The sequence below is a fragment of the Choloepus didactylus genome, chromosome 5 (genome assembly GCF_015220235.1).
Source record: "Choloepus didactylus isolate mChoDid1 chromosome 5, mChoDid1.pri, whole genome shotgun sequence".
NCBI lineage: Eukaryota > Metazoa > Chordata > Mammalia > Pilosa > Megalonychidae > Choloepus > Choloepus didactylus.
This window is the reverse complement of record NC_051311.1, coordinates 164,699,243-164,727,167: the sequence shown is the minus strand read 5'-3', so window position 1 is coordinate 164,727,167 and position 27,925 is coordinate 164,699,243. Positions and strand designations below refer to the sequence as shown.

The following is a 27,925-nucleotide window of genomic DNA, read 5'->3' as shown; positions in this document are numbered from 1 at the left end:
CTGGACAGAGGAAAGGAGAAATGAGGAAAAGGGCAAACCCCAATTTTCTTTCCTTGTTTTTAATGTACCTTCACCAAAATATCATCTGATGACCTTCACTTAAATCTTATTGACCCAAACTTGATCACATGTCAACTGCAAGGAGTAAAGTAGTATGTCAGGTTGACTTAAGCTGGGTACATTTCTTCCCTGAATAGAACCAAGTTCTGTTACTGAGAAAGGAAAGGGATATAAATATTTGTGAGTCATCCAGCATAGATTTGGGGATGCTGAGATAAGTTTATTCACATTGAGTTTGTAGTTTCGGTGAGGACATTTTGGGAAAACTTTTCAACAAGCAGTCTGGAGATTCCTCAGAGAAATCAGTTCTAGGTTTCAGACAGGATAGATAAAAGATGAACTGAAAAGTACAAAAGTGCTCAAAGTCATGATGGGGACATCTCACATAGTCATAGGAGCCAGCTTTAAGAGACTTCCACTGACCAAGTCTGGGGTGATTTGGAAACCAGATAATTAAGCACAGTAATGAATTACAGGTCATTGAAAAATAGGAGTCCAGGAGTACGTACTGGTAGCCAATATGTAAATAAATTAGTTAAGAAAGAGAAGGGAGGGCTCTTGCTGCAGTAAAATGGAAACTGGGACATGTGATGAGAGTGGAGGATTATGGAAAGATGGTGGAGTAGGTGCTCCAGTAATCAGTCCTTCTACCAGAACAACTATAAAACTGGCAAGAATTGTCTGAATCAACTGTTTTGGAATTCTGGAGTCTAGTGGAATACTTTGCAGCATCCAGGGAAGAGCTGGAGAAAGAGGCTGATAAATTGAGGTAAATACTGTTGAATCTCACCCTCTTTGCAGAGGCTACCATCCTTCATCCCCTAGCCATATGGCCGGCAGCAGTTTGGACTTTAGCCCAGGCTCGTGGTGCAGCCTGCTGGTGCCATGGTGGGCTCGAGGGACCTAGTTCTCCATATTCTGGGGGAATGTGGTCTGATGCTGATCACTACTTTGTATCAGCTACTTCAGATCTCTGGGCGACTGGCACTCCAAAGGTGTCCATTGTTCCAACCCCTGCAGGGAAAAGCAGCAGAGGATTTTTAAAGAGGCAGTACCCAATTTTTAAAATTTCCTCCTCTTGACCCTTTCCATTCCCTGTTTGGGAGCCAAAATCTAAAGGAGAGCTAAAGGATTAGGAAAATGTTGTGTGAATAAAATAAAGGGGTGGAAATTATAAAAAATTACGAAAAGGACCAAACAAATTTTGGACCTGCAAAGTAGAGTAATTGAAATGAAAAACTCATTTGAACAAAGAAAGAATCAGCAAACTTGAAGGTCAGCCAATAGAAATTAACCCAGTGTGAGGAGCAGAAAGAAAAAAATGAAGAAAAATGAACAGAACCTTCAAGACCTATGGGAGGGACATCATCAAGTATATCAACATATACATCATTGGAGTCCCAGAAGGACAAGAGAGAGAGAAAGGGGCAGAAAAGGTATTTGAAGAAATAGTGGCTGCAAACTTTTACATCTGAAAAAAGACATGACTATACACATCCAGGAAGCTCAGTGAACTCTAAGCAAGATAGACTCTTAAGAGATCTACACCAAGACACATTTTAGTGAAATTGTCAAAATCTAAAGACAGAGAGCATTTTGAAACATCAAGAGGGAAGCAACTTGTCACATACAAGGGATCCCCAATAAGACTGACAGTGGATGTCTCATCAGAAACCATGGAGACCGGAAGACAGTGGGTAAGCATTTTTAAATTCCTTAGAGAAGAAAACTGTCAACCACGAACTCTATATCCTGCAAAATTATTGTTCAAAAATGAAAGAGAATTTAAGGCATTTGCAGTTAAGCAAAAGTTAGAGAAGTTCTTTATTAGAAAACCTGCCCTGGGGAGTCCTTCAGTATTAGGAGTCCTTCCAAATGAAAGGACACCAGACAATAAAGTGAAGCCATAATAAGAAATAAAGAACATTGGTAAATGTAACTACCCAGGGAAATATATAATCCAGTATTTTTGTACTTTTGGTTTATAATTGTTTATCCCCCCTACATGACTTAAGAGGCAAATGTGTAAAATAATATTATAAGCCTGTGTTAATGGGCAGACAGTGTATAAAGATGTAATCTGAGGCAATAACAATATAATGGGGGAGAGATGGAAATATATAGGAATAGAGAGTTTGTATGCTGCTGAAACTAGTTTAGTAGTAGTCAGACTATGTTAGTATAAGATATTCATTGTAACCACTAAGAAAATGACTAAAAAAATAGAGAAAAAGAGAGAAGAAGGGAATCAAAATGATACACTATTAAAAAGCATGTAAATATGAATAAAGACAGTAATGGAGTAATTGAGGAACAAAAAACTTGCAGGACATACAGAAAACAAATAGCTAAATAGCAGAGGTAAGTTCTTTCTTCTCAGGTATTATCTTAAGTGTCCATGGATTAATAACGCCTATTAAAAGAAATTGTCAGATTGATGAAAAAGCAGGATCTACTTCTCCAGGATCATGATCCCATGTCTTTAAGAGACTCACATTAGTTACAAAGACACAAAGAGGTTGAAAGCAAAAGAGTGAAAAAGACATTCCATGTAAACAGTAATCAGAACAGAGTTGGGGTGACTATATTGTTGTCAGGCAAAACAGAGTTACAAGACTTAGAAGTCAAAAAGATTACAAGAGACAAAGAGAAGAATATTATATATTGATAAAAAGTTCAGTCCGGCAAGAAGATAAACCGGTTATATAACCATATATGCTTCCCACAACAGAGCCCCAAAATATATGAATCAAAAATTGATACAATTGAAGGGAGAAATAGATAGTTCAATAGTAGATAGAATATCTAAACAGAAGACCAGTAAGGAAACAGGGGACTTGAATAATAACACTTTTAACCAGTTATACCTAATGGACACATACAGGACATTTCACCACCGACAGCAGAATACATGTTCTTCTCAAGCACACATGGAACATTTTTCAGGATAGAACATATGTTAGGCCACAAGTCAAATCTTAATAAATTAAAAAATATTTAAATCATACCAAGTATCTTCTTAAACCACAATTGAAAAAACTAGAAGCCAATAACAGAAGAAAAACTGGAAATTTTAAAAATATATGGAAATTAAACAACACACTATTAAACAACCAGTGGCTGAAGAAGAAATTATAAGGGTAGTTAGGAAATATTTTGAGATGAATGAAAACAAACATACTCAAATTTATGGGATACAGTGAAGGCAGTTCCCAGAGGGAAATTTATAGTTCTGAATGCTTAACTTCAAAAAGAAAGACCACAAATCATACCTACCTGCATATCTTAAGAAACTAGAGCAAGAAGAAGAAAAAGTTAGTAGAAGAAAGGAAATAGGAAAGATCAGAGCAGAGATAAATGAAATAGAAAATATAAAAGCAATAGAGAAAATCGACCAAACCAAAAGTTAGTTCCTTGAGAAGATCAATAAAATTGAGAGACCTTTGGCTAGACAAAAAGAGAGAGGGCACAAATAACTAAAATAAGGAATGAGAGTGGGGACATTACTACCAATCTTACAGACATAAAAAAGATTACAAGTGTGTACTATGAACAGTTGTATGTCAACAAATTAGAAAACCTAGATGAAATGGACAAATTGCTACAACCATGCAAATTATCTGATGCAAGAAGAAATAGAAAATCTCAACAGACCTATAACAAGTAAAGAGATAGAAATTCAGTAAGCAAAAGTATCCCAACAAAGAAAAGTGCAGAATCAGATGGTTTCACTGCTGAATTCTACCAAACATTTAAAGATTTAATACTAATTCTTCCCAAACTCTTCCAAATAATAGAAGAGGAGGACTTACTTCCTAACTCATTCTATGAAACCAGCATTACCCTTACACCAAAGCCAAATAAAGACCACACAAGGAAAGAAAAATACAGACCAGTCTCCCTTACAAATATAGATGCAAAAATCCTCAAAAAATACTGCGAACTAAATCCATAAGAAAATCAATGTAGTATACCACATTAATAGAATGAAGGGAAAAAGGCATGTGATCTTCTCAATTGATGCAGAAAAGGCATTTGACAAAATCCAGTATCTACATCATAAAAACACTAGGAATAGAAGTGAATTTCCTCAGCATGAGGGCATTTATGAAAATCCCGTACAGGTATCCTACTGAACAATGAAATATTGAAAGGTTTCCCCCTATATTCAGGAATAAGACAAGGATGTCTGCTGTCATCAGTGTTATTCAACATTGTACTGAAAGTTCTAGCTAGAGCAGTCAGGCAAGAGAAAGAAATAAAGGTATCCACATTGGAAAGGAAGATATCAAGCTCTGCTTATTCAAAGATGACATAATCCTATATATAGAAAATCCTCAAGAATCCACAAGGAAGTTACTAGAACTAATAAACTAATTCAGATAAATATACACAAGTTGGTTGGGTTCCTATTCACCAGTAATGAACATTCTGAAAAGGAAATCAAGAAAACAGTTTCATTTATAATAGCATCTGAAAGAATGAAATACCTAGGAATAAATTTAATAACCAAGGAGGTGAAGGACATGTACCCTGAAATCTATAAAACATTGCTGAAAGAAATTAAAGAAGATCTAAATAAATGGAAAGACATCCTGTATTCATGGGTTGGAGGACTTAATATTGTTAAGATGTCACCTCTGCCTAAAGCAGTCTACAAATTTAATACAATTCCTTTCAATATTCCAGCAGCCTTTTTTGAAGAAATGGAAACATCCTCAAATTCATATGGAATTGCAAGGGGCTCCAAATAGCCAGAACAATATTGAGAAAGAAGAACAAAGTTGGAGGACTCACACTTCTTGATTTCAAAACTTACTACAAAGCTACAGTAATTTAGAATAGAATCCAGAGTCCAGGATTTAATTCACATATCTATGGCACTTTGATTTTTTTTTTAATTCAGTTTTATTGAAATATATTCACATACCATACAATCATCCATGGTATACAATCAGCTGTTAACAGTACGATCATATAGTTATGTGTTCATCACCACAATCTATTTCTGAACATTTTCCTTACATCAGAAAGAATCAGAATAAGAATAAAAACTAAAAGTGAAAAAAGAACACCCAAACCATCCCCCCCAGTCCCACCCTATTTATCATTTAGTTTTTATCCCCATTTTTCTACTCATCCATCCATATACTAGATAAAGGGAGTGTGATCCACAAGGTTTTCACAATCACAGTGTCACCCCTTGTAATCTACATTATTATATAATCATCTTCAGGAGTCCAGACTGCTGGGTTGGAGTTTGGTAGTTTCAGGTATTTACTTCTAGCTATTCCAATACATTAAAACTTAAGAGGTATTATCTATATAGTGCATAAGAATGTCCACCAGAGTGACCTCTTGACTCCATTTGGAATCTCTCAGCCACTGAAACTATTTCGTCTCATTTTGCATCCCCCTTTTGGTCAAGAAGATACTCTCAGTCCCACGATGCCAGGTCCACATTCATCCCCCGGAGTCATATTCTGCATTGCCAGGGAGATTTACACCCCTGGGGGTCGGGTCCCACGTAGGGGGGAGGGCAATGAGTTCACCTGTCGAGATGGCTCAGTTAGAGAGAGAGAGGGCCACATCTGAGCAACAAAGAGGTACTCGGGGGAGACTCTTAGGCACCATTACATTCAAGTTTAGACTCTCCTTTGCAGTAACGAGCTTCATAAGGGCAAGTCCCAAGATCGAGGGCTCAGTACATCAAACTGTATGGTGCCTTGATTTTTAATAGGGGTGTCACTTGCTGGAACAAGTGGAAATCTACATGCAAAAGAATGAATGTAGACCCCTACTTCTCACCATATGCAGAAATTAATTCAAAATGGGTCAAAGACGTAAAGAGCTAATACTATAAAACTTGTAGATTTTACACCAAAAGCATGAGCAACAAAAGAAAAAAAAAACAGATAAATTGGATTTCATCAAAATTAAAAGCTTTTGTGTATCAAAGGACATTAGTAAGAAAGTAAATAGACAACTACAGAATGGGAAAAAGTATTTGGAAACCATAAGGATTTAATATCCAGAATGTATAAAGAATTCCTACAACTCAGCATATAAAGAAACAATTAAGAAATGGACCAAAGATTTAAATAGACGTTTCCCCAGAGATGATATTCAGGTGGCCAGTAAGTCAGTAAATATATGAAAAGATGCTCAGCATTGCTAGTCATTAGAGAAATGCAAATTTAAACTACAATAAGATCTTACCTCATACCCAGAAGGATAGCTATTATTTAAAAAAATGAAAATGACAAGTATTGGCGAGGATGGAGAGAAATAGGAACCCTCATATATTGTTGGTGGAAATATAAAATGGTATGGCCACTGTGGAAAAGTTTGGTGGTTCCTCAGAAAATTAAACAGAATTACCGTATGACCTGGCAATTCTACTCCTAGATATACACCCCCAAAATTGAAATCAGAGAACTGGACAGGTATTCATACACCAGTGTTCATTGCAGCATTATTCATGATAACCAAAAGGTGAAAACAACCCAGCTTTCCTTCAACAGATGAATGTGGTACATCCATGCAATGAATATCACTCAGTCATAAAAGGAAGTGATGTGCTAGTATATGTTACAACATGGGTGAATCTTGAAAACATATTGATGGCACAAAGAAAAGGACATATATTTTGGGTTTTTTTCCTCTTATATAAGTACATAAAATAAGCACGTTCATAGAAATAGAAAGCAGAATTCTGGTTACCAGGGGTATGGGGAAGGAGGATTGGGAATTATTGCCAAAGAGTATGAGCTTTGGTTTAGGATGATGAAAAGAGTCTGGATATAGATACTGACAGTAATTACACAGTATTGTCAGTGTACTCAGTGTCAAAGAATTGTCACTTAAAATGGTTGAAATGATTTTTATGTTACATATATTTTACCACAATTAAAAATAATAAATTTTTAAAATGTGATGATAGTGCTGGAATTAGAAAATCATCATTTTCCAACCATAAAGGTAAAGATTGGATCAGGCAAGAAGCCTCAGAGGATCCTAAATCTACGAAGAAGTTTTGATGAGAACAGTAGTTACATGTTGTTAAAGTGTTTCTTCACAGATTACTTATAAGGTACAAGAGATTAAAACAGTAACTCTCCAGTGGAGAAATCAGACTATCCCTTGGCCAGGTGATCACGGTACATACCCCAGTGAGGGACTTGCAGACACTGCACGCCTCCAGTGTGATACCCTGAGAGAGGACTCAGCATGGTCTACGGAGGGTGCTGGCTGAGGAAGCATAACTCAAATCTAATTCATAGGAAACACAGACAAACCCCAAATGATGAGTGTTCTTTAAGAAAAAATGAAAGACAAAGGCCGTGGAAGTGTCCCTGATGAAAGGAGACAGGACAACTAAAATGCAGTATATGAACCCTGACGGGATTCTGTACTGGAGGAAAAAATTAAATGAGATAAGGTCATCATTAGGTCAGTTGACAAAATTGGAATATGAATCATAAATTAAATAAAAGAACTGTTTTTGTTACATATACTGAAGCTGGTAACCCTACTGCGATTATATAGAAAAATTTTCTTATTCTTCAGAAATAATGGATAAAAGGCCAAGATGTATGCAAATTACCCTTAAATGGTTCAGAAAAAAAAAACCTACATGTTGCAACATATTGTATCTATACTCACACATACAAAACACAAGCAAATGATACAGCAAATAGGGTAGAATGTTAGCAGTAGATGATTCTAGCAAAAGGGCAGCTGGGTGTTCTTTGTACTTACAAACAACTTGTAAGTTTGAAATTATTTCTCAATACAACATGAAAAAAATGACATGGCAAATAAGCATGTGAAAAGATGCTCAATATCATTAGTCATTAAGGAAATGTCATTTAAAACCACGATGAGATACCACTATACATCTATTAGAATGACTGTCAAAAAAAATTGAGAACACCAAGTGCTCGAGACTGTATGTAGCAGTTTCAGTTCTCATATACTGCTGGTAAAAATGCAAAATGTTCCAGGCAATTTGGAAAACCATTGTATATTTCATATAATGTTAAATATGCACTTATCATATGACTCAGCAGTTGCACTCCTGGGTATTTTTTTAATTCAATTTTATTGAGATACATTCACATACCATACGTTCTGGTTTGCTAATGCTGCCGGAATGCAAAATACCAGCAATGGATTGGCTTTTATAAAGGGGGTTTATTTGGTTACAAAGTTACAGTCTTAAGGCCATAAAGTGTCCAAGGCAGCAGGATACCTTCACTGAAGGATGGCCAATGGTGTCTGTAAACCTCTGTTTGCTAGGAAGGCATGTGGCTGGCGTCTGCTTGATCCCAGGTTGTGTTTCAAAATGGTGTTCCCTAAAAGTCAGTGTCAGCTTCCAATGGCCATCTTCAAAATGTGCCTCTCAGCTGCAGCTAGCTCACTCCTTCTGTGTGAGCTTCTGTAGTGCTCTAGTAAACTAATCAAGGCCCATGCTGAATGGGCAGGGCCACATCTCCATGGAAATTATCTAATCAGAGTTATCACCTGCAGTTGGGTGGGTCACATCTCCATGGAAACAATCAAGAATTAAAATGTAATCAACACTAATACACCTGCCCACACAAGATTGCATCAACGATAGTGGCCTTTTGGGGGACATAATACACTCAAAATGGCACAACATACAGTCATCCATGATGTACAATAAATTGTCCAAAGTACTGTTATATAGTTCTGCATTCATCACCACAGTCAATTTTTAAACATTTTCATTACCACACACAAAAAAGAATTAAGAATAAAAGTTAAAGTAAAAAAGAACACCCCAAACATCCCATACCCCCAGTCTCTCCCTATTGTTCATTTGCTTTTAGTCCTCATTTTTCTGTTCATCTGTCCATACACTGTATAAAGGGAGTGGAAGCCACAAAGTTTTGAAAATCACATGGTCACACAGTGTAAGCTGTATAGTTATACAATCGTCTTCAAGAATCAAGGCTACTGGGTTTCAGTTCAGTAGTTTTAGGTATTTCCTTCTAGCTATTCCAATACACTGAAAACTAAAAAAGGATGTCTGTATAATGCATAAGAATAACCTCCAGAATGACCTTGCGACTCTATTTGAGATATCTCAGCCACTGAAACTTTGTTTCTTTTCTCTTCCCACTATTGGTCCAAGGAGGCTTTCACAATCCCATGATGCCAGGGCCAAGTTCATCCCCACAAGTCGCATCCCACTTCGCCAGAGAGATTTACACCCCTAGGAGTCATGTCCCACGTAGGGGGGAAGGCAGTGAGTTTCCTTGCAGAGTTGGCTTAGTGAGAGAGGCCACATCTAAGCAACAAAAGACGTTCTCTAGGGGTGACTCTTAGGCAGAATTTTAAGTAGGCTTAGCCTCTCATTTGCAGGAACAAACTTCATGAGGGCAAGTCCCAAGATAAAGGGCTTGGCTTTCTAAATTAGTAGTCCCCAATGCTTGTGAGAATATCATTAAATCCCCAGCAGTTCCCCACTGGTGTATAGAGATGTGGTCCCTTTAACTCTCAGTGGAGCCTGTCCTGGCCAGGGACAGAGGGTATCAGAAGCCAAGCTTAAGTTGTTTCTAGTTTGTTTTTTACTCCTCCCCACCCCCACCCCCACCCCCCAGGCCCTGGGGTCTGAATTCTCTGAGGGAGGGCAGCCACTTGAGCTGGACCCCGCCACCCTTTTCTTAGGGAACATACACCCTTTAGGGAGTTATCTTCTACACTTGAATTCCTCCTTTGTCCCTCTGACTCTGTTAACTCCACCCTTGCCTGGGTCATAGCTGACAATTGAAGATGCCTGAGGGCTTCTCTAATGAGCTGCGTAGGATGTGAGGAGGAAAAAAAGGAAAAAGAGCAAAATCCCCTTTTTTAGAGCCAATCCCTAGCCCCCCAGTTTTGCCGGTTGACCAGTGTTGGTACCCGGTTCTCTGTGCCCCTTTTCTTGGGACACAGCCGTTTTCTGGTATTCTGAGCTAGTTGTCTCCAAAAGCCTCTGTTTTTATTTATTTACCTGTTTTTTCCTTCCATCAGCCCAGCCTCCTCTCTATTGGGAGGAACTTCAGATTCCTTTCCTGTTTGCTCCAGTTTTATCTGTGCTTGTAGCTTGTATTTTGTAGTCTAATTATGTTAATTAAACTGCAATTGGAGCTTGGTTGAGTTACTTTCCCTTGCTCCATGTAACTGGCTTCTTTTTTCCACAGGGAATTGTTTCAGCTCAGTCTGCCTTGCCTCTGGGGGAGAGGCTCTGACTGTGGTTTGGGGAGTGTATTAGGGTTCTCTAGGGAAACAATCAGTGAGAAGTGTCTATGACTATAAAATTTATAAAACTGACTCACGCAGCTGTGGGTATGCACAAGTCCAAATTCTGTAGGGCAGTCAGCAAACTGTCAACTCCAAGGAAGATGTCTGATGAACTCCTCAGGAAACGAACTAGCAGCTTCAATGAACTCCTCAGGAAATGAACTGGGATCTTAGACGAACGTGTTTGATGAACTCCTCAGGAAATGAACCGGCAACTTCGACGAACTCCTCAGGAAACACTTCGCTGGGCAGCCGAAGAAGAAGTGAAGGTCCTCTGTCTTTCTCACTTATAAGTCTTCAACTGATTAATTGGATTAAATCCAGCCAATTGCATTCTCTCATTGTGGAAGACACACCCTTCAGTGAGTCATCAGTCATAGCTGCAGCCAATTGACTGGTAATTTAATAAACCAGCCTGTTGGTTTATTAACCAGCCACAAACATCCTCGGAGCAATTGTTAGACCAGTGCTTGCTTGACCAGACAACTGAGTACTATCACCTGGCCAAGTTGGCACATAAACCTAACCATTACAGTCCACCCCTTGTCAACTTGGCAATTATACACATCACCTAAAACCATACTTTATCTCTAAGTAGATAACAATAACAGACATACATTTTGCCTAACAATACTCCGCTATGCAGTGTACAACTGGAAATGCACTAAATCTCTCCAGAATAGGGTGCAAGTCCTTGGGTGACATTAGCTCTTAAAATTGATTTTCTTCAGCTTGAATATAGCAAAGTGAACAGTACAGGTTATACCATATGATAAGGGGATAAGACAGAGAAGAAAACAAAGATATTTGCTTTACAGGCAAATACAAACATACTCATAACAAAACAAGGAGGAAATATTCATGCCATCATAGTCCTCGTTTCTGTAACTGGTCACGTGGCCATAGTTCATATTTATCACTACCGTCTTCCACTACGCATTCCGTGTTCCCTTTACTCTCAGCAAGCACTTCAGCTGGCCATGGTTCTTTGCCTGGTGGGGTGACCCAAACCTTCATTCCTGAAGTTTCTTGGCCGCTGGTAGTCCTGCCTGGATTGGGTTGTTGCAGTTTTCCATTGAATTGAATCACAGGGCATGGTAGTACTAAGAGATGCCCTAGGGGATCTCCGGTATTCCAGGAAAACTCTTCTTTACTTCCACTGTGTATTTGCAGTGTTCCCCTTGATAGTCAGAATCAATCACCCCAGCCAGTACAGTAATCCCTTCCTTGCCTGTTGATTCAGAGGCATGAGAAGACCACAGTGGCCAGGTGGCAGTCTTAAGTTCCAGTTCAATGGGATTACTGTTGTGTTTCCTGGTGGAAGCACTCCTCCTTTTGGAACAAAGACTTGTAGACCAGCAGAGCTTAAGCTTGCAGGGACAGGAAGCAAAAATTTACTTAGTGGATCACTAGGAGTGATTGGATAATTTCCATGGAGGTGTTGCGCCACCCATTCAGGGAGGGTATCAATTAAATCACTGGAACCATATAAATGAGCTGGCAAACAGAAGGAACTCAGTGCAGCTGAGAGTGACATTTTGAAGAGGAGCTACAGCCAAGAGGGACACTTTGAAGAATGCTCTTGAACTGAGAGAGGAGCTTCAGCTTACAGAGACATTTTGAAGACGGCTGTTGAAAGCAGACTCTTGTTCTGGAGAAGCTAAGAGAGGACAAATACCCCAAATGGAACTAAGAGTGACATTTTTGAGGAACTGCAGCCTAGAGAGGAAAGTCTTGGGAGAAAGCCATTTTGAGACCAGAACTTTGGAGCAGATGCCAGCCGCGTGCCTTCCCAGCTAACAGAGGTTTTCTGGACACTGCATCCTCCAGTGAAGGTACCCAATTGCTGATGTGTTACCTTGTACACTTTATGGCCTTAAGACTGTAACTGTGTAACCAAATAAACTCCACTCCTGGTACCAAGTTGTATTAGTTAGGGTTCTCTAGGGAAACAGAATCAATGAAATGTATCTATGAGTATAAGATTTATTAAAGTGACTCATGCAACGGTGGGTATGCACGAGTCCGAATTCTGTAGAGCAGTCAGCAAACTGTGAACTCCAAGGAAGCGAACCGGCAACTTCAACTCCTCAGGAAACACTTCGCTGGGCAGCCGAAGAAGTAGTGAAGGTCCTCTGTCTTGCTTATAAGTCTTCAACTGATGAATTGGATTAAATCCAGCCAATTGTATTCTCTCATTGTGAAAGACACGCCCTTCGGTGAGTCATCAGTCACAGCTGCAGCCAATTGACTGGTAATTTAATAAACTAGCCTTTTAGGTTTATTAACCAGCCACAAACGTCCTCACGGCAATTGTTAGGCCAGTGCTTCCTTGACCAGACAGCTGGGTACTATTACCTGGCCAAGTTGACACATGAACCTAACCATTACAGGGAGCTTTACCTACAGTTCTGTGCTGCAGTCGCAGCTGTTCCACGCATTCCAGGCTGGTGTAGGATGTGTGTCCAGTCACGGATGTCCCCCAACAGTTGTTCCAGACTATATACTAGTTGTTCCTGGCTATTTATTAGGCGCTCTAGAGGACTAACTAAATTCCACACCTCTCTATGCTGCCATTTTGCCCCGCTTCTCTCCACTCCTAGCTATTTACCAAAGAGAAGTGAAAACATGTCCACAGGAAGATCAATATGCAAATCTTTACAGTGCCTTTACAGTAATCTCCAAGAATGGGAGCATTCCCTATGTCTGTTAACCGGGTGAATGGGTAAACAAATTGTTGATACACCAAATAAGGGTGACGTTTTCCTATATGTAAATTATACCCCCATCAACCTGACTTTTTAAAAAGTAACAGAATGTTAACATAGAATAAACAGAAACAAATGTTAAACAATCAGACTGCTTTACAAGGATGCTATTTTAGATGTGGATCCTTTAGCAACATTAGATCTCCAGTCAAAGCACATTTCATTCAAGTCCTTTTGGTGCCTCGTTTCATATCAAGTTTAGAAGAGGTCCGCAAAAGACTGTGTGTCCTGGAACATTCAGTACTTCTGAAAGTTTTGTGACTTGTGTCATCAGAAGTGGTATTTCAGGAGAGTGTTTAAATGTGGTAAGTGACAGCAGTAGCAATTTCTGTAGGACAGAAATACTCAGGACATAAGGAAACTTGTAAGTTAAAAGACCTGTGGGGCATGACACCATTAAAAAAAAAAAAGTGTGTGGAGTTTGGAAAGAGAAAGGGGCTGGAGGGCCCTGTTAGGAGAGCCCATGCCCTGAGATGAGAAATGGGGTTTATGGGGTAGAGGCGGTCTGCAAAAGAGAGTGTGAGGCGTGGGGGAGTGACGATAATAATTATTACGCTAATAACTCTGCTAATGTTACTCTATTTACTATTAAACTCCCCTCAGAAACTAGAATAGTGAAAGGTATTCACAGGGTATTAAGTAAATATTTGTGAATGATACCTTGGTTTTTCCAGGGCCTTTCCAGGAACCTTTTCTAGAAGATACTTCAGGGCCTTGTGCAGATACTGGCAGAGGATAGTGTAGTGACTGTGGGTCCTGCGAAGCATGACTGTGTGTGCAAAGATAGATGAAGAAGACAGAACAGGACCGGGAGGCAGAGGAGGCCTGTATTAGAATGTGGTTGGGACAAGTGCTTTCAGCATTCAGAAGGGGAAGCCAGGTTTGTCTTGATTTCAGCTGGGCATGCACACTGCACCTGTAGGCTCATCTAGGCCCCAGAGGATGTGCCAAGGGAAACCTTGTTACCTCTCCCTGCTGACAAGGTATTTCCCAGTTCAGGTACCCCGGGGTCCCACCAAGCTCTTTGCAGCCTGGTACATGTGCTTTGACCTGGTCCGTGTTTGGTGTGTGGAATGTACAAAGGTCCAAGAGCCACAGGCAGAGTCTCTGGGATGCTGTTTGGTTTGATCCATTTCCCCGAGAGCAGGGCCCAGTACAAGGAAGGACAGCATTTAGAAGGGTAAGAGATCAGCTGGCTCACCTGGACAAGTTGCTTAACCTCTCAGTTTCACCTTGTGTTTAGTGTAAGGATAATAGTATCAATTTTATGGGGCTTGTGCATGTTAACAATGTCTTTTACATAGATCTTAATGGTAATTATTGATGAAGATAAAAGTATCATAAATGTACGTGTATCTCTTCTTTCCAAAGATTTACGGTTTTGTAAGTATCTCACATATCACTCTCAGAAATTGTGTTTCCTATTTGGAAAAAAAAAATTTTTTTTAATTGCATTAGTGTAAAGGTCAGCAGCAAGGTAAAGATAAGGTCACAGTGTTCTGAACTGGGAGTCTCTGAAAGCCGAGACAATTACTGTACACGCAGTTGTAGAAGAAAGTCAGTGACAAGCCAACTAAACAGAGTATCTGGAAATGGAAAATCAATCCTAAATTTACACTGTAGCAATAGAGATTAGGAGTAATCCTCTCCTGGGAGCCTGTCTGATGAAGCTGGCATTTCTTGGGAGAGGTAAGATGCTCTTAAGAACTGCTTAGCTTTAGCCCCTCTTTTCCTTATTCCCCCTATTTAACCCATAAACATTAGAAGTTGAGGGCATTTTTATTTTCATAATATGCTGAGATGCTGATGTCAAGGTCATGAGTGCAGTTCTTTCTCTCCTACTTCCTCAATTCTGGAAAGTTTTCTCCACTCTATGACCTCTTCCCTCATTAATACCCAGCACTCTTAATTGGTTGGAATCACCTCTCGGGGGCTGAGAAGGAACTTTGATTTTGACCCATGATTAAATCTCAAGGGGACTCTGAAGGATTAAGAGGCTGAAACATTTGTTCTTTTTGCAGTGGCCTGTTGATTCTCTGGCAGCAGGAGTTTAGAGCAGGAGCCCCTCTTTTCCTTATTCCCCCTATTTAACCCATAAACGTTAGACGTTGAGGGACGGGTGAACAGCATTGGTGTTTCGAAGCCAGGGAGCACATGGGTCTGAGCTGAAATGTTTCCAGAGCTTAGGAGGGGACAGCAGTTCGCACAGAAATCTGTGTCTCCCCAGTGCCTTTTCTCGGGGACACTTGATGTCTGGGGATGCTGGCTCCCGCTGTCTTCACACGTGGCCACAGGTCTGTAGCCTGGGCCCCTAACCATGCCAATTATTACCTTGGAATTTTAATTTGGTAGATTTTACCTTCCTGATCGGTAATACTTCCCCTTGTGGCTGTACATCTGTGTGTGAGCGCTCCGCTGGGTAGCCCTTCCTTTCTGCTTTTACGCTTTCTGTGCATGACTTAGTTGTCTCATCACCATCAGAGAGTGGGCAGTGCAGGAGAAAGTGGGGGGCTCACTCTGTTGCCCCCTGGCCACTCTGGGGAGAGTCTCCCTGGGAGTGGCAGCCTCTGGCCACGTGGGCAGATGGGCACAGGCTGGGTGGTCCTACAACCAGGGCTGAGCGGGCCCCAGTGCACTCAGCTGCCAGACTTTGGGCAGCACCTTCAGTGTTCTAGTTCTGTTCTAAGTGATTTGCTTCCACTCTCAGTCTTTATGGTAATATATTTAGATTCTTCAGACTCTCGACTGTGGGGTCAGTGTCACAAGACTGCGGTGGGCAGTGTTTGCCTTGACCAGGAAATGCTTACTGCAGGCCACCTAGCAGAGGTGCCTGAGGCTTGCCCCCAGTCAGGGTGGGACCTTTCTGTAGGGTGGGGGAGTAGGGTTCCCAATGGCTGGCAAAGGTCTACATGTCCCCCCTCATTCTGTGGCCATTGAACGCTCAAGGACCGGCCTGGAGGGACTCCATGAGCAGCAGGTCTGGCCCTGTGGAGGGGAGCAGCAAGCCAAGAGCTAGCTTGGGGGTGAGGGATAAAAGCCAGGATGTTCTGTGATGTGTCTGGTGAAGGCTCGGTCTAGCAGGTCCAAACCTGGAGCATGTCCCATTTGCCCCCAAGGAGACGGGAGGCTGGGTCCTGCTCTTGGAAGCAGGAACGAGATGCCTCTGAGAGGGAGATAGCTGACAGGGTAAGGTAGGTGTCAGGCCGGCCGGGCGGGAAAGCCTCTGATGGGAGCCCGTGCTTGGGCTGGGCTGTACTGGCTGACACCGCAGAGGCTGTGATGGTGCAGGCCCCAGGCCTGGTGTAGGAGGGACCTTTCGGAGCTCATGGAGCCAGGTCCTGCCCCCTGAGTTGGAGGAAGGTGGGGAGGTGGGAGGCTCTTGGTAAACTTCCTCTCTTGGGCAGAATGGGCTGCCGGAGTGGCTGGGCTGGGGGGAGTTGGGAGGGTCCTTGGGGCAAGCACACACAGATGGTGGGTGACCCGCCTTTCTGGAACAATTAAGAATATGGTAGAAAGAAACATGATCTAGATCCTGTGAGTGCTGAAGTAAATCCTTTCCTATTTTACTTAGTCATTATCCAGCCTCTGAATTTTTTACTGGATTGTCTTTGCATAGGTAACCAACGCATTACATGGTCAGAGTCTCCCCTTGAGGCCCATGGCCCTGTTAGAAACTGTTTTGGACAGTCATGCTCAGGGCTCTTGCTGTCAAGCTGGGCTGACCCTATCTGGCAGCTGGTGCTTCTGCTCACTCCACCTGCCGTGAGGCCAGGCCCCTCACCCGAAGGCTGTCTCTTCCAGGTTCATGCCCATCTCTGCTCTGCTCTCTGCCCTAGGTTAACCTGAACAAAGTTGGGGAGTATTGGTGGAGCGCCATCCTAGAGGGAGAAGAGCAGATAGACATCGACAAGATCAACAAGGAGCGTTCCATGGCCACTGTGGATGAGGAGGAGCATGCTGTCCTGGACAGGCTCACCTTCGACTACCACCAGAAGCTGCAGGGCAAGCCACAGAGCCACGAGCTGGTATGAGCCCCTGACCTGCTTCAGGACAGTCTGCTCGATGGTCTGCTCCAAGACCTCACTAGGCAGGTGCTGTAGGCCTTCTGCTTGTGTTGATCATAAGCAGACCAGAAAAGAGAGGAGAGATGGGCAAGGGTCTGACAGCAGGGGCTTCTCCTTCAGCAGGCATCTCAGGGTGGCAGGCGTGGGGCCAGGGCTGGGCCTTGTACCTGTGAGCCAGCCCCCAGTCACTTGCCCATCCTTGCCCGTCCAGCCAGCTGTTCACACATCATGTGCACAGCTGCCCCTCTTTGTCCCCAGTGCCCTGGGGAAAGCCACACCACAGCAGTCCATCCCCACAGCCCTCGGTCACCTGACCCTGCCGCAGGACAGGCGTGCACACCTGGCGTATCTCTGGAGTAACCGTGACCCTCAGCCTACTTCCCTAGAGCCCCAGAGGGCCCTCCCTGGACGGGGAGCCACGTACATCTTTGCCGCTAGGATCAGCTCTGGCTCTGAGTGGAGGAGGGCCAAGGAGAGAAAGTGCTACTCCCATGTGTCCCCCCGCTGCTGGAGGCCTCTGGGCAAGGGCTCTCTCAGTCAGCTCCCCAGTGTTGGGGGAGTGGGAGGTGGGCGGCAGGAAGCCAGCTGACCCTGAAGAGGGTTTCTGTCTGGCCAGCATCAAGCTGAGAGCACTGAGACTGCCAGTGGCAAAGAAAATGATTAATTAGATATATACATTCTTTCTATTTTAATAATCCCCAGAGTGGCTATTTAGGGAAGAAAAAGTTGCTTTTCTCAAATTATTTTTACCCTCCCAGTGCCCCATATAAACAGTTAGCACTGTTGGTTTGAGCTGCGGTGTGACAGGGAAGTGGGAATTAAGTACAAGTCACATCTTTGTGCATGGAGTTGGGTTCCTGGGAACTTCGGACCCACTGTCCTAATTTTTGTAATCGTGTATTAAACACAGACCCCGCCCCCACCCCCACTCTTAAGAAAGCCATTAGGAGTCTTCTACTTTCCAGTGTTGTTTCTTTTATTGAGGTGAAATTCACGTGGCATGTCTAGTTTGTTTTGAGGGGCTGGGTGGTGCTGACTTTTGTCTGTTGGGTTACATGGGTCCATGACACTCAATGCCAGCATTCTCACCCCAGGACAGCCTCCGTCTGATGACCCTCAAGGCCCCACCTCTGTCCCTTGGCTCACACTTTGTTCCTTTGCTCACTGGTTCCTTTTTTCACACCTTCATTTTATTCAGACCTTCAGACCCCCAAGCATGACTCATCTTGTTCCTCGAGGGTCTCAGGAGTCTGTAGAAAGAAGTACTGGTACCTTTTTTCCATCTGGCTGTGACCGCCAGGGCCAGCAGCACGGAGTAAACCTTCTGTAGGCCACACACATCTCATGGTCTCCTCACCATCTGCCCTGAAAAGAGGAGCTTTTTTATTTTAACAGAAAGAGAACTTGAGTTGTAGAGATCAAATAATATGTTTAAGGTCCCCCAGTTAGTAAGCAGCAGTAGGGGTGGGATTTGAACCCTGGTCTGATCCAGACCTTCCCAGTCATTTCCTACCCTGCCCCATACCTTGCACAGGTGTCTTTGCATGAAAGGATTGTGCCTCTCAGTTTGCTCATCTTAGCAGCATGGGCTTGCAGAAATGAAGGCTCAGGCTCACGCAGACCATCTGGAAAGGTCAAAGGGCCTCTCTGCACGATGCACGTCCCCCCAGCTCACAGTGACTCTCCATCAGCCTGGCTGAGCACCCAGGGCCCAGGAGTCCAGCATCTTAGGTGCAGTTTCAGCCCAGTCACGCTGAAAGACCGCACTGAGCACCTACCATGTGAGAGGGGCTTCCACAGCCATTGTCTCATGGCGTCCTCCTTGCAGCCCCCGGAGGTGAGGTACTGCCTCCTCTCACAGAAGAGGGTGCGGACACTTAGATGACAGAACTTGCCGAGGCACCAGAGAAGTGGTTGAGATATGTTTACAAGTTGATCTTTGGTGAAAAGAACCCCTTGTATTGAGAAGAATCTGTCTAGTTTTTGTTAGACATCATCATATTAGATAGCGTAATTCATTGCTCTCTCTAGTCAGGATAATATGAAGTCTTAAAAAACTGCCTTTCCAAAATGAGGCTTTCCATGCTGTCTAAATGGAGGGAGAACGAGGAGAAAGTGGCTCTTCTGGTATCTGACAAGTTACAGGGAGGGAGCTGGCCTGAATCCTAATTAGAGAGAAAAGCTAAAAATTGATATTTTATTGTGGTTTGAACTATGTTCATGAACTTCATCAATGCACAGTGAGGTCTTCTGTATCCTTTAGTTGTGAGGTGTAAGGAAGGCTAGACTGTTCTCTTCGCTGGGATACAGAAAACATCGGTTTTTTTTTTCAATTCAAAATGCAGATTTTCTTATTGGTTATTTTATTCTCTAAATCTAGTATTCTGTGATTGTCTCTCTTGCAGACCATCTGTGGCTTAAAAAAAAAATCCTTTTTTAAAAAGCTGAATTAAAAAGTAATACCTTATGTACAGTATGCCAGTGGCACCAAAATACTCATCCTTGCAGGTGGAAGCTCTAGCCCAGGAGGCAGGAGCTCTTGGCAGTTTGGGAGCTTGAGCCGGCCTGTCTCCCTGGACCCTGCTTACATGTACAGCCCTGCCCTCCTCCTTCTCTCCATGCCCCATCCCTCACCCACCCCACTCCTTCCCCTCTTTGTGCTATCATTCACTTGTTTTCTTTTTACTCTGCCCCTACATCCTTTCCTCTTTCAGCCTTCCTCTCTTCTCCCTGCCTTCTTTTCTTTTCCCTGTTCTTTACTGCCTCTTCTTTACATGGTGTTGTGAGACCCCTCTGCAGTCTCACCTCCTCGCAAGAACCTACCTCCAGGAGTCATGCTGGTGTCAGGCACATGTCCCAAGCAAGGCAGACACCATCGCTGCCTCCAGGGAGCTTCTGTTCCAGCCATTTTGCGCTGATCTTCTCCAAAGAGTGTTGTCATCATGCCTGCAGTCTCATTTGATAGTCATGGAGCCCCCAAACAGGAAGCAATCCTCCAAGGAAGTTGCTGCTGTTTCCTCTCACTTCCCATGGGTAGGGTTGAAAACCTGTGAAATGGGTGCACAGTGGACCCTGGAGGGGCAGTCCTAGCTCCAGGGACAAGTGCATCTGTTCACTCCAGGCAAACGGAGGCAGGTTCCAGGGATTTTCTGTACCTCAGCAAGCTAGCCCTGTGGTCCTCACTGCTGGCCTAGGGCAGAACCAGCCTTAAGAGATGGGAGATGATGCCACAGCCATGCATGTATGTCTGCACCCACACGTGTGCACATACATGGCATCTCAGCACACTGGTGCCCTGAGGTCCAGCTGAGAGCTTCTGTGCTCTGGTCCCCTTCAGAGCTGCTTCCTCCAGGCAGGGCGGGTCTGGAGCTGGGCTTTCTCTGGCAGTACAGTTGGTTGCTCTGTGATTGTCCTCCTTGGGAACATCAGACAGATGTGCTTTCCTGGTTCTCTGGGGCCATTGACTGAGCCCAGTGACCTTTCCATCAGCCATGGCTGAGTGCATAGAGCACAGGACTCTGGCATGCAGCTCACCTGCTGGCACCTTGGATGCAATGACAGGTGTGGTCTTGCTATAGGGACTTGTTCAGGAAGGCAGCCGGCACTGGGGAGTCTTGGGGGCTGGGGACAGAGCAGGATTAAGAAGGATCCTAAGCAGAACTTCCGAGAACAGCTGTGCCGTAGTGGAATGATCACTTTGTTTTGAGTGAAAATCTAGCCCACAAGCATCAATTAAGTACCTACTTGTGCAGGCAACGGATTCGACCGTGTGGGGCCCTGTGTGCCTGCGCAGAGCTTGGAGCCCCAAGGGGAGATGCTCAAAGCAGCACGGCCCACGCAGGCCGGGCCCCAGGCTCAGCACCTGGCAGCCCTGTCTCCTCAGCTGTAAACCAGGATCTGTACCCGCCTCCCAGGGCTGCTGGGTGCACTGATGAGTGGGGTCGACCCCCGCCCCAGGCCAGGGAAGGTCGCCAGTGCTCCGAAGCACATCTGGAGAAGCGAGTCTGACCTCAGGTGGCCTCGGGTTGCGGTTTGGCCGTATCTCATTCAGTAGTCGCCATGGCTACCTCGCAGGCACAGGGAGCCAAACGCCTGCTGGATATGCGGGTGGGCAGCTGGTCCCCTAGGAGGTCTGTGCGCCCTCCAGGGGTCCTGGTGGGCCAAGGGCTGGCGTGAGCCCAGGTTCTCCGCGTCAGGATTTATCTGCCTTGCAAATCAGTACCGTCACCATTAACAACGGGCTTCTGACATCGATTCCCATTTATGGTGTGAATCTGAAGTTTTCTAAATTTGCCAAGATTTCAAATTGTGCTTCTAATGCTACAGGGACTGTGTATTTTGAAGCATTTTTATTTTGAAGCAACAATATTGCTCTCTGTTACAATTCGAGATACTTTGTTGTCACTGTAAGGTAACTTCTTTCCAAAATCAGTCAATTTAATACCCTTAATCTTCTTCCTAATTTAATTTCTTTTGGGTAGGATTTCCCCATCTGGAAAGAGAACATGTTCTGAGAAGCAGTGGTGCTTGTTTGCACACCACTTCTGTGTGTCCAGGAGCTGCTCTGTTCTGGAGGGACTTGGCACTAACAGTAAACCATTGCCACATTCCTCTACTTGTCACCCCAGGGCAAAGTGTTGACCCAGCCTGGTCTCTGGTACCAGTAAATTTGGTAAAACACCCAGGAACACCACTCCCCACCTTGGCTGTAGAGGAAGTCAGAGGACTGGCCTTCAGCACGCTGGCTCCCTGAAGGACTGAGTCTAAGAAGCTGTTCCTGGAGTGACTGCACAGGGTCGCCACCCACCACCAGGTTCCTGAGACAAGGGCCCAGCATGCCAGGACCCTTGGTTAGAGGCCACCTGGCCATCCAGGTCTGCAGGGCAGCCCCATCCGGGAGGTGCAGCCTAGGCGGCTTCCTGAGGCCCTCTCGGCTCTTGGGGTTGAGTCAGGTTCAGGGCAGGTCTCTGGGCAGACCTGCAGGCCCTGTGTCCCGGGTTATTGTGGGCCCCGGCCAGTCTGGCCTGGGTTTCCTGTCAGTCATCGGATGGACTGCCTGAGCCAGAAGCTGCGGGTAGCTCTCCAGAGGTACCACATCTCTGGCAATGCGGGCAGGTACGAGTACGGGACTCTTGCAGAGGTTGAGACCCCTGAGGCTGTCCCATGCCCATGAGTTGAAGGGTCTGTCTTTGGGGGGAATCTCAGAGGCAGAGGGTATCAGTCATGTTAGGGCACTCTCCTCCCACTGCTGTCCTGTCAGCAGGATGGGTGGGGCACCGTGCACAGGATGGGCCATGGGAGCAGCTCCCGGGAAGACCTGCGGTGTCCCCTTGGAAGAGAGGAAGGGCCCTGTGGAGCTGGAGTCTGATGTGGGCTCCAAGTTCTAAGTCCAGGTGCCTGAGGCTTCCAAGGAGAGGACTGGCCTCGCCTGATGTTTCAGGTGTTAGGTGGAAGTGGGTCTGAAAGCAGCCCTTTGGGACTGTGGCTTAGGCTAGGACGGTGGCTGCGGTGGCAGGGTCGGGGGGGCAGGACTCCAGGCATCTGCTAGCAGGGGAGATCAATAGGACTTGCCCATGTCCTTAGATGCGGGCTTGCGGGGGAGGGGAGGGAGGGAGTTGCGGGCTCTGTTTGGGATGCAGTTAGCTAGCCAGTGCAGAGGGCTGGGGTGCAGGGGTGTGGGGTGCTTTGTCCTGGGTCCGGAGCTCAGAGAAGAGGTGTCAGGGTCAGGGCTGAGAAAGGAAATAGAGAGAGGTGGGGCTGAGGGGGCGGGCGCAGCCAGCGAGGAGATGGCAGCCAGAAGTACACTGAGAAGGAACACTGCAACACAGTGGTGTGGCAGAAGGGTCTGGGATAGAGGGTTTGGGAAAGGAGGCCCGATCCACAGGACTGCGCTGTCTCCGGTTCTGTGTAGCTGACCCAGGCCCCCTGGGGGAGGGGGGACTCCCCTGATGCCCCCATGTAGGCCTCCCACAGCCTTTCTGGAAGGACAGAAGTGTGCAACAGTGGTCCGTTCTCTGATTGGGACTGCCCCATAAGGCTCATTAGCAGGCCGAGAGGAGGCCAGCACAGTGCTGACGACATCCTGCAGCTCTCCCTGCCCCAGCTGGGTTTTCTCCATGCTCCTTTTGCTCACACGGATTCTGGCCAGAGCACTGGCTGTGTCCATTCTCAGGCAGGGATGGTTTGCACTCAAAACCAAGTCAACAGTCTCTGCTTTGATTCAGTGACTATGTTTCTAGGACTGGCTGCAACACCGGAGTTGAGCAGCAAGATACACATTCTTTTATTGCTAGGTTTTGGTTTTTTTTAAAAAGAGATTCTTGAAATGCTCTTGCCAGAAGACACAATACGAATTACCTGTAAGAAATTGAGGGTAATATTTATTCATCCTTAATGTATATTAAGTATCTTTGGTATGCTTGCTGCTGCATTACTTAGATTCAAAAAAAGTCTCCTTGCCAGGAAGTGTACACTTTAAGGAAAAAGCTGTGCACATCTGGTTGCTTAGAAAACGGCCAGGGCGCTGAGTTCGGCGACATTGTTAGATACCAGGAGCTTTCCACACTGCTTCCAGCCAGTGATCTGTTAGCCTCCTGACGAGAGAAGGCACATGCTGTCTCCCTGGCCCGCTCTGCAGTGAGCCCTCTTTGTCTCTCTGATGGTGAAAAGAAAGAAGCAGCCGCCCCGGCCTCACAGGGCACACGCAGCGGCCTGTTCCTTCCTGAGTGGCAGCCAGGCCGCTCCTGCTGGGCCTGCAGAGGAGGGTGCACCTGGGGGAGGTGGGCAGGGATGGGCAGCCATGAACCCAGGGGCGGCGCCTTCTCACAGCAGCAACATGCCCGCCTGCTGGCCTCGGCCACACACCTTGGTCCTCCTAACCCTTGGCTGCTGCACAGTTCCAGAATGGTTGCATTCTAGGAAGAAGTGTCCAACCTGCTTGGGGTGTGTCTCCTTGGAGGCAGCAGGCAGGTCGGGACTGTTGGACCCCCACTGGGCGTCTGCAGGCCTCACCCTCCCTGTCCCAGCCTGGGTAGCAGACACACCATTTGGTCCCTTAGGATAGACTTCTTTCTCTCTGTGGAGGGGTGGGGCTGGGACACCTCTTTCTGAACTTAGTCGCACGCACGTTTGCATTTTGGGCCAAGGTACCTGGTGGTACTGAGCGGTACTGAGCGGCACTGAGCGGCCAGTGCTTCACTGGTGGCAGGACGCTGGGGGTTAGGAATTCCTTGCTGTAAGGGGTCGGTGTGTGGCCACACCTCCCTTGAGCGCAGTCTCTGGGTTCCCGAGCTGCCACCTCCTCACCTGGGCCTGCCAGCTGGAGCCCCACTCTGGGAGGAAGTGTGTAATGCCTTGTGGTCATGTTTAACTTCTCTATTTTTTGTTTCTGTAGAAAGTCCATGAGATGCTGAAGAAGGGATGGGATGCTGAAGGCTCCCCCTTCCGAGGCCAGAGATTCGACCCAGCCATGTTCAACATCTCCCCAGGGGCTGTGCAGTTTTAACGCCTAGAAGGCGAGGAGACCCTCCAGAGCGTTGGGAAGGCAGAAGCCTCAGAGGTCTTCTCCTCTGCTTCCCTCCACACTCTCTTGCATGCCGGGGCCCCCTCGTCTTGCTCTCCCCAATCCGTCTTTCCTTGGTGGCGTACAGCCCCACCACCCTGATCTGTGTCTCGCCAGGCCCCTCCATAGAATGCTCGGGGCAGGCCAACGCCAGGCGGCTGTGCTGCGCCAGGGTCTGGTGTGCTGGGGAGCTGGCCTGGCAGGCTGGGGTCGCAGCTTGGTCTCCACAGCAACCAGCGCCACAGGCAGCACCTCCTTCCTCCCTCTTCTCCGCTCGCTCGCCGTTGTTTTGACACTGCTCTGCCTGCCTCTCCTCTGGCCGGGGGGTGGGGGCTGGTTGCCGGCTCCCATGCCCTTGGTGGTGTGGCTCGTTGGAGCCGGGCAGCTTGCCTGGGCGCAGCTGCAGGATGGCTCTGTGGCACCTACTCTTTGGCTGTTCTGAGAAGCTCCTGTTCCTTGACCTTTTGTTGGAAGCTTTCACACAGTCTTGCTTGTCACTTTGTAAAACGTCCACTGTCCTGCCTGCCTCTGTGCCTCCAGTGACAGCAACAGAAACGGGGGTGCTGGGGTCTGTGTTGGTTACTGCCTTCTTTTGCCAGTTCTTGATGTTGGGAGAAAGTCTGAAGCTTTGGCCTCCAGGCACGGGAGAGTTAGGATTCTGTGTGCCGTGGTGCACTGGCCATCGACTCGCTTCTTGTTGAGGTGAACCGCATACTACGCTCTGGCTGAGCACACTGCTTCGTTTCATCCCACCAAAGGGTGCCACTTCGTTTGTTTCCTGTTTAACCTGCTGGGATTCCAATACATCCTCTCTGAGTGCATCACGTTTCCTCAGAAGCGCAGCCTCTGGGAATGAACGGGTAGGAGTGGAGAGCCAGAAGGCCCGGGATGCCAGCACTGGGGACCCAGGTGGGTCTGGCACCTCAGCGCAGAGCACATCGGTCCCTGCGAGCCCCAGTCAGCCTCGCCCTTGGGGACTCCTGGCTGAGTCTTTGCTGTTGTTGGAGCAAGAATGCACAGAGAAGGAAGGACAACATCCCATTGCACTGGGCCCGAGATTGGAAACTCCACCCTCCCCATCGTGTGCCAGGCACTGGGACGAGTAGCAAGGAGCACACACTTCTATTTTTGTCTGTCCACCTCGTTGCTGTGCAGCCTGGGCCCTATGCCAGGGCTGGTGTCAGATCAGGCGGCCCGAGGGCTACAGGCAGAGGGCTGCCCTGGGCCGGCGGCTGAGCACTCACCAGGGCCCTGGGAGCACCAGCACAGACCCTTCCCTCTGGGACCACCCTCTGCCCTTCGTCCAGCCTCCAGCCTAGGCACATCAGTCAAGTCACAGTTCAGGTTTCCGTGAAAGACATTTTCTCACTGTGAAGGTTATGTACGGCCAACCCAAATGGAGGCTTGACTATCCCAAGGGAACCTATTCAGCGAGCAGAGGAGATCCAGCTCCCAGAGGGCAGGCTGTCTGTCTGTGGGGAGGGGTGGGGGTGTCAGAAGAGCATGGTCACCTCCCTGCTGCCTTGTTGGAGGTGGGTGGTCCTTCTGGAGGCTCCCACATTTGGGAGCTGGTTTTGTTGCCCTCACCTTGAGGCAGCTCTGGTTACCGAGGTGCCAGACCTCTTTCCTCAGCAGCCCTGGTCGGAAAGCCTCCCTGGGACGTGCTCAGTGAGCCCAGATGCTGTGTGGACCTCGGGGAGGAACCAAGGGCACCCAGGGACTCAGGGGTGCTGGGAGCCACTGCAAAGGGAGACCAGAGGGCCTTGGATAGGCCTCTTCAGCGTGAGAACCTTGTACCTGATGGCAGCCACCAAGACTGATCAGCGGGGCTGCCGGGAGCCACTCCTTGGGTGAGCCCGGGAAGCAGCGGCGCCGCAGAGCCCGTCACTGCAGGCAGGCCAGGCTGCTCCCGCCCGGAGGCGTCCTGGGAGGCCTCTGCCGCTTCCTTACGGCGGTCCTGTTGGGTCTCCCAGGGTTCCTGAACCGGGTCCCTCGCCCAGCTTTCCCCATGTAATAAACGGAGGTTTCAGGGTGTGTGTGTGTTTTAACCATTTGAAATGTTTCCTGTCTTCCCTGTAGTTACCCGAGTTGGGCCGCCTCTTAACCGCCCTCTTGGGGGGAGTCTTTTGGAAGGAGTGGCGAGGTGGGTGGAGTGAGACGCTGCACCTCAGTTATCCGGGAGACTTTGAGAGTCCTTTACTTCCATGGCAGATTGTCTTCCTTTTGCCAAGGCTTTATTTTCCAATGTTGCTTTCTCTCCCCGTCCCCTGCCCTGCTTCAATAAAACAGAATAAACCAGTGTGTGGGAACGGTGAGTGTGGGGAGCAGGGGCTGCCCCGTAAAGGAAGCTCCCCGAGCATCACGGTCAGCGTCTGGCGACACCTTTCTTAGTGCATGCCCTGTGCTCCCTGCCTTGACCCTCCCGCGTGATTACCGACTGTCCGTTTGGTGATCCTCTGCCCCACCATCTGCCCTGTGTCTCCAGGCTCTCTGGAGTTGCCGCACACAGCCTGTTTTTTCCTTTTAGACACGACAGCAGCAGTATGGCCACTAACCCCATCAGCTGAGGTTCTGAGGAGCACAGGGTGACTCACCCCTGTCCAGGGCAGCCCAGGAGAGTGGGGCACCCAGCCTCCAGTTGCCCTGCTGTCCTCCATGTTGGTTTGCAATAAACCTGTATTAAAGCAGTTCCAGGTCTGTGTGTGGCGTTTGCTTTTAAGAGAGTCCCATCTGTGTATGGGTGACATCTGTGGGTTTTAGCTGGAAGGCGCTGGACCCTGAACTCAGCAGACACCCATGGGGGGAAGTCCTGGGGATGGTGCCCTCCTGCCTGCACTCCCTGGCGTGTTTTGGACTGCACAGCTTCCAGAAATCTCATAAGCTTCTGAGGCGTTGAGGGGGAAAGGGATCAGAACCATTTCAAATAGGTTCTGGATTTGTGTTCTGTTTCCTGAACCCCAAAGATCAATGCTTTCACTGATCTGCTGCTGCCTCTGGACTCATCGCGACTCCGGCTCGCTGTGTACTGGGCTCACATCTCACTGTGTCTCCTGTAAGACATATAATAGGATCCTACTGAAACATGCCCCAAAGAATGCCTGCGTCCCTGCTGCCCACCCACTGCTCCGTCCTTGCGTGCCCAAACCCCCAATCTTGAATCTCAG

General features: G+C 46.6%; 1 protein-coding gene across 1 annotated transcript in view; it reads left to right on the top strand.

Moving 5' to 3' along the window:
- Positions 1–27,448, top strand: part of NUDCD3 (NudC domain containing 3) — a 180,610-nt gene extending 153,162 nt beyond the window's left edge. Inside the window, exons 5-6 of the mRNA XM_037837244.1 lie at positions 16,973–17,161; positions 24,594–27,448. Coding sequence (XP_037693172.1) covers positions 16,973–17,161; positions 24,594–24,704 — 300 coding nt within the window. The 3' untranslated portion in view covers positions 24,705–27,448. The remainder of the gene's footprint in view (positions 1–16,972; positions 17,162–24,593) is intronic.
- Positions 27,449–27,925: the final 477 nt, after the last annotated feature.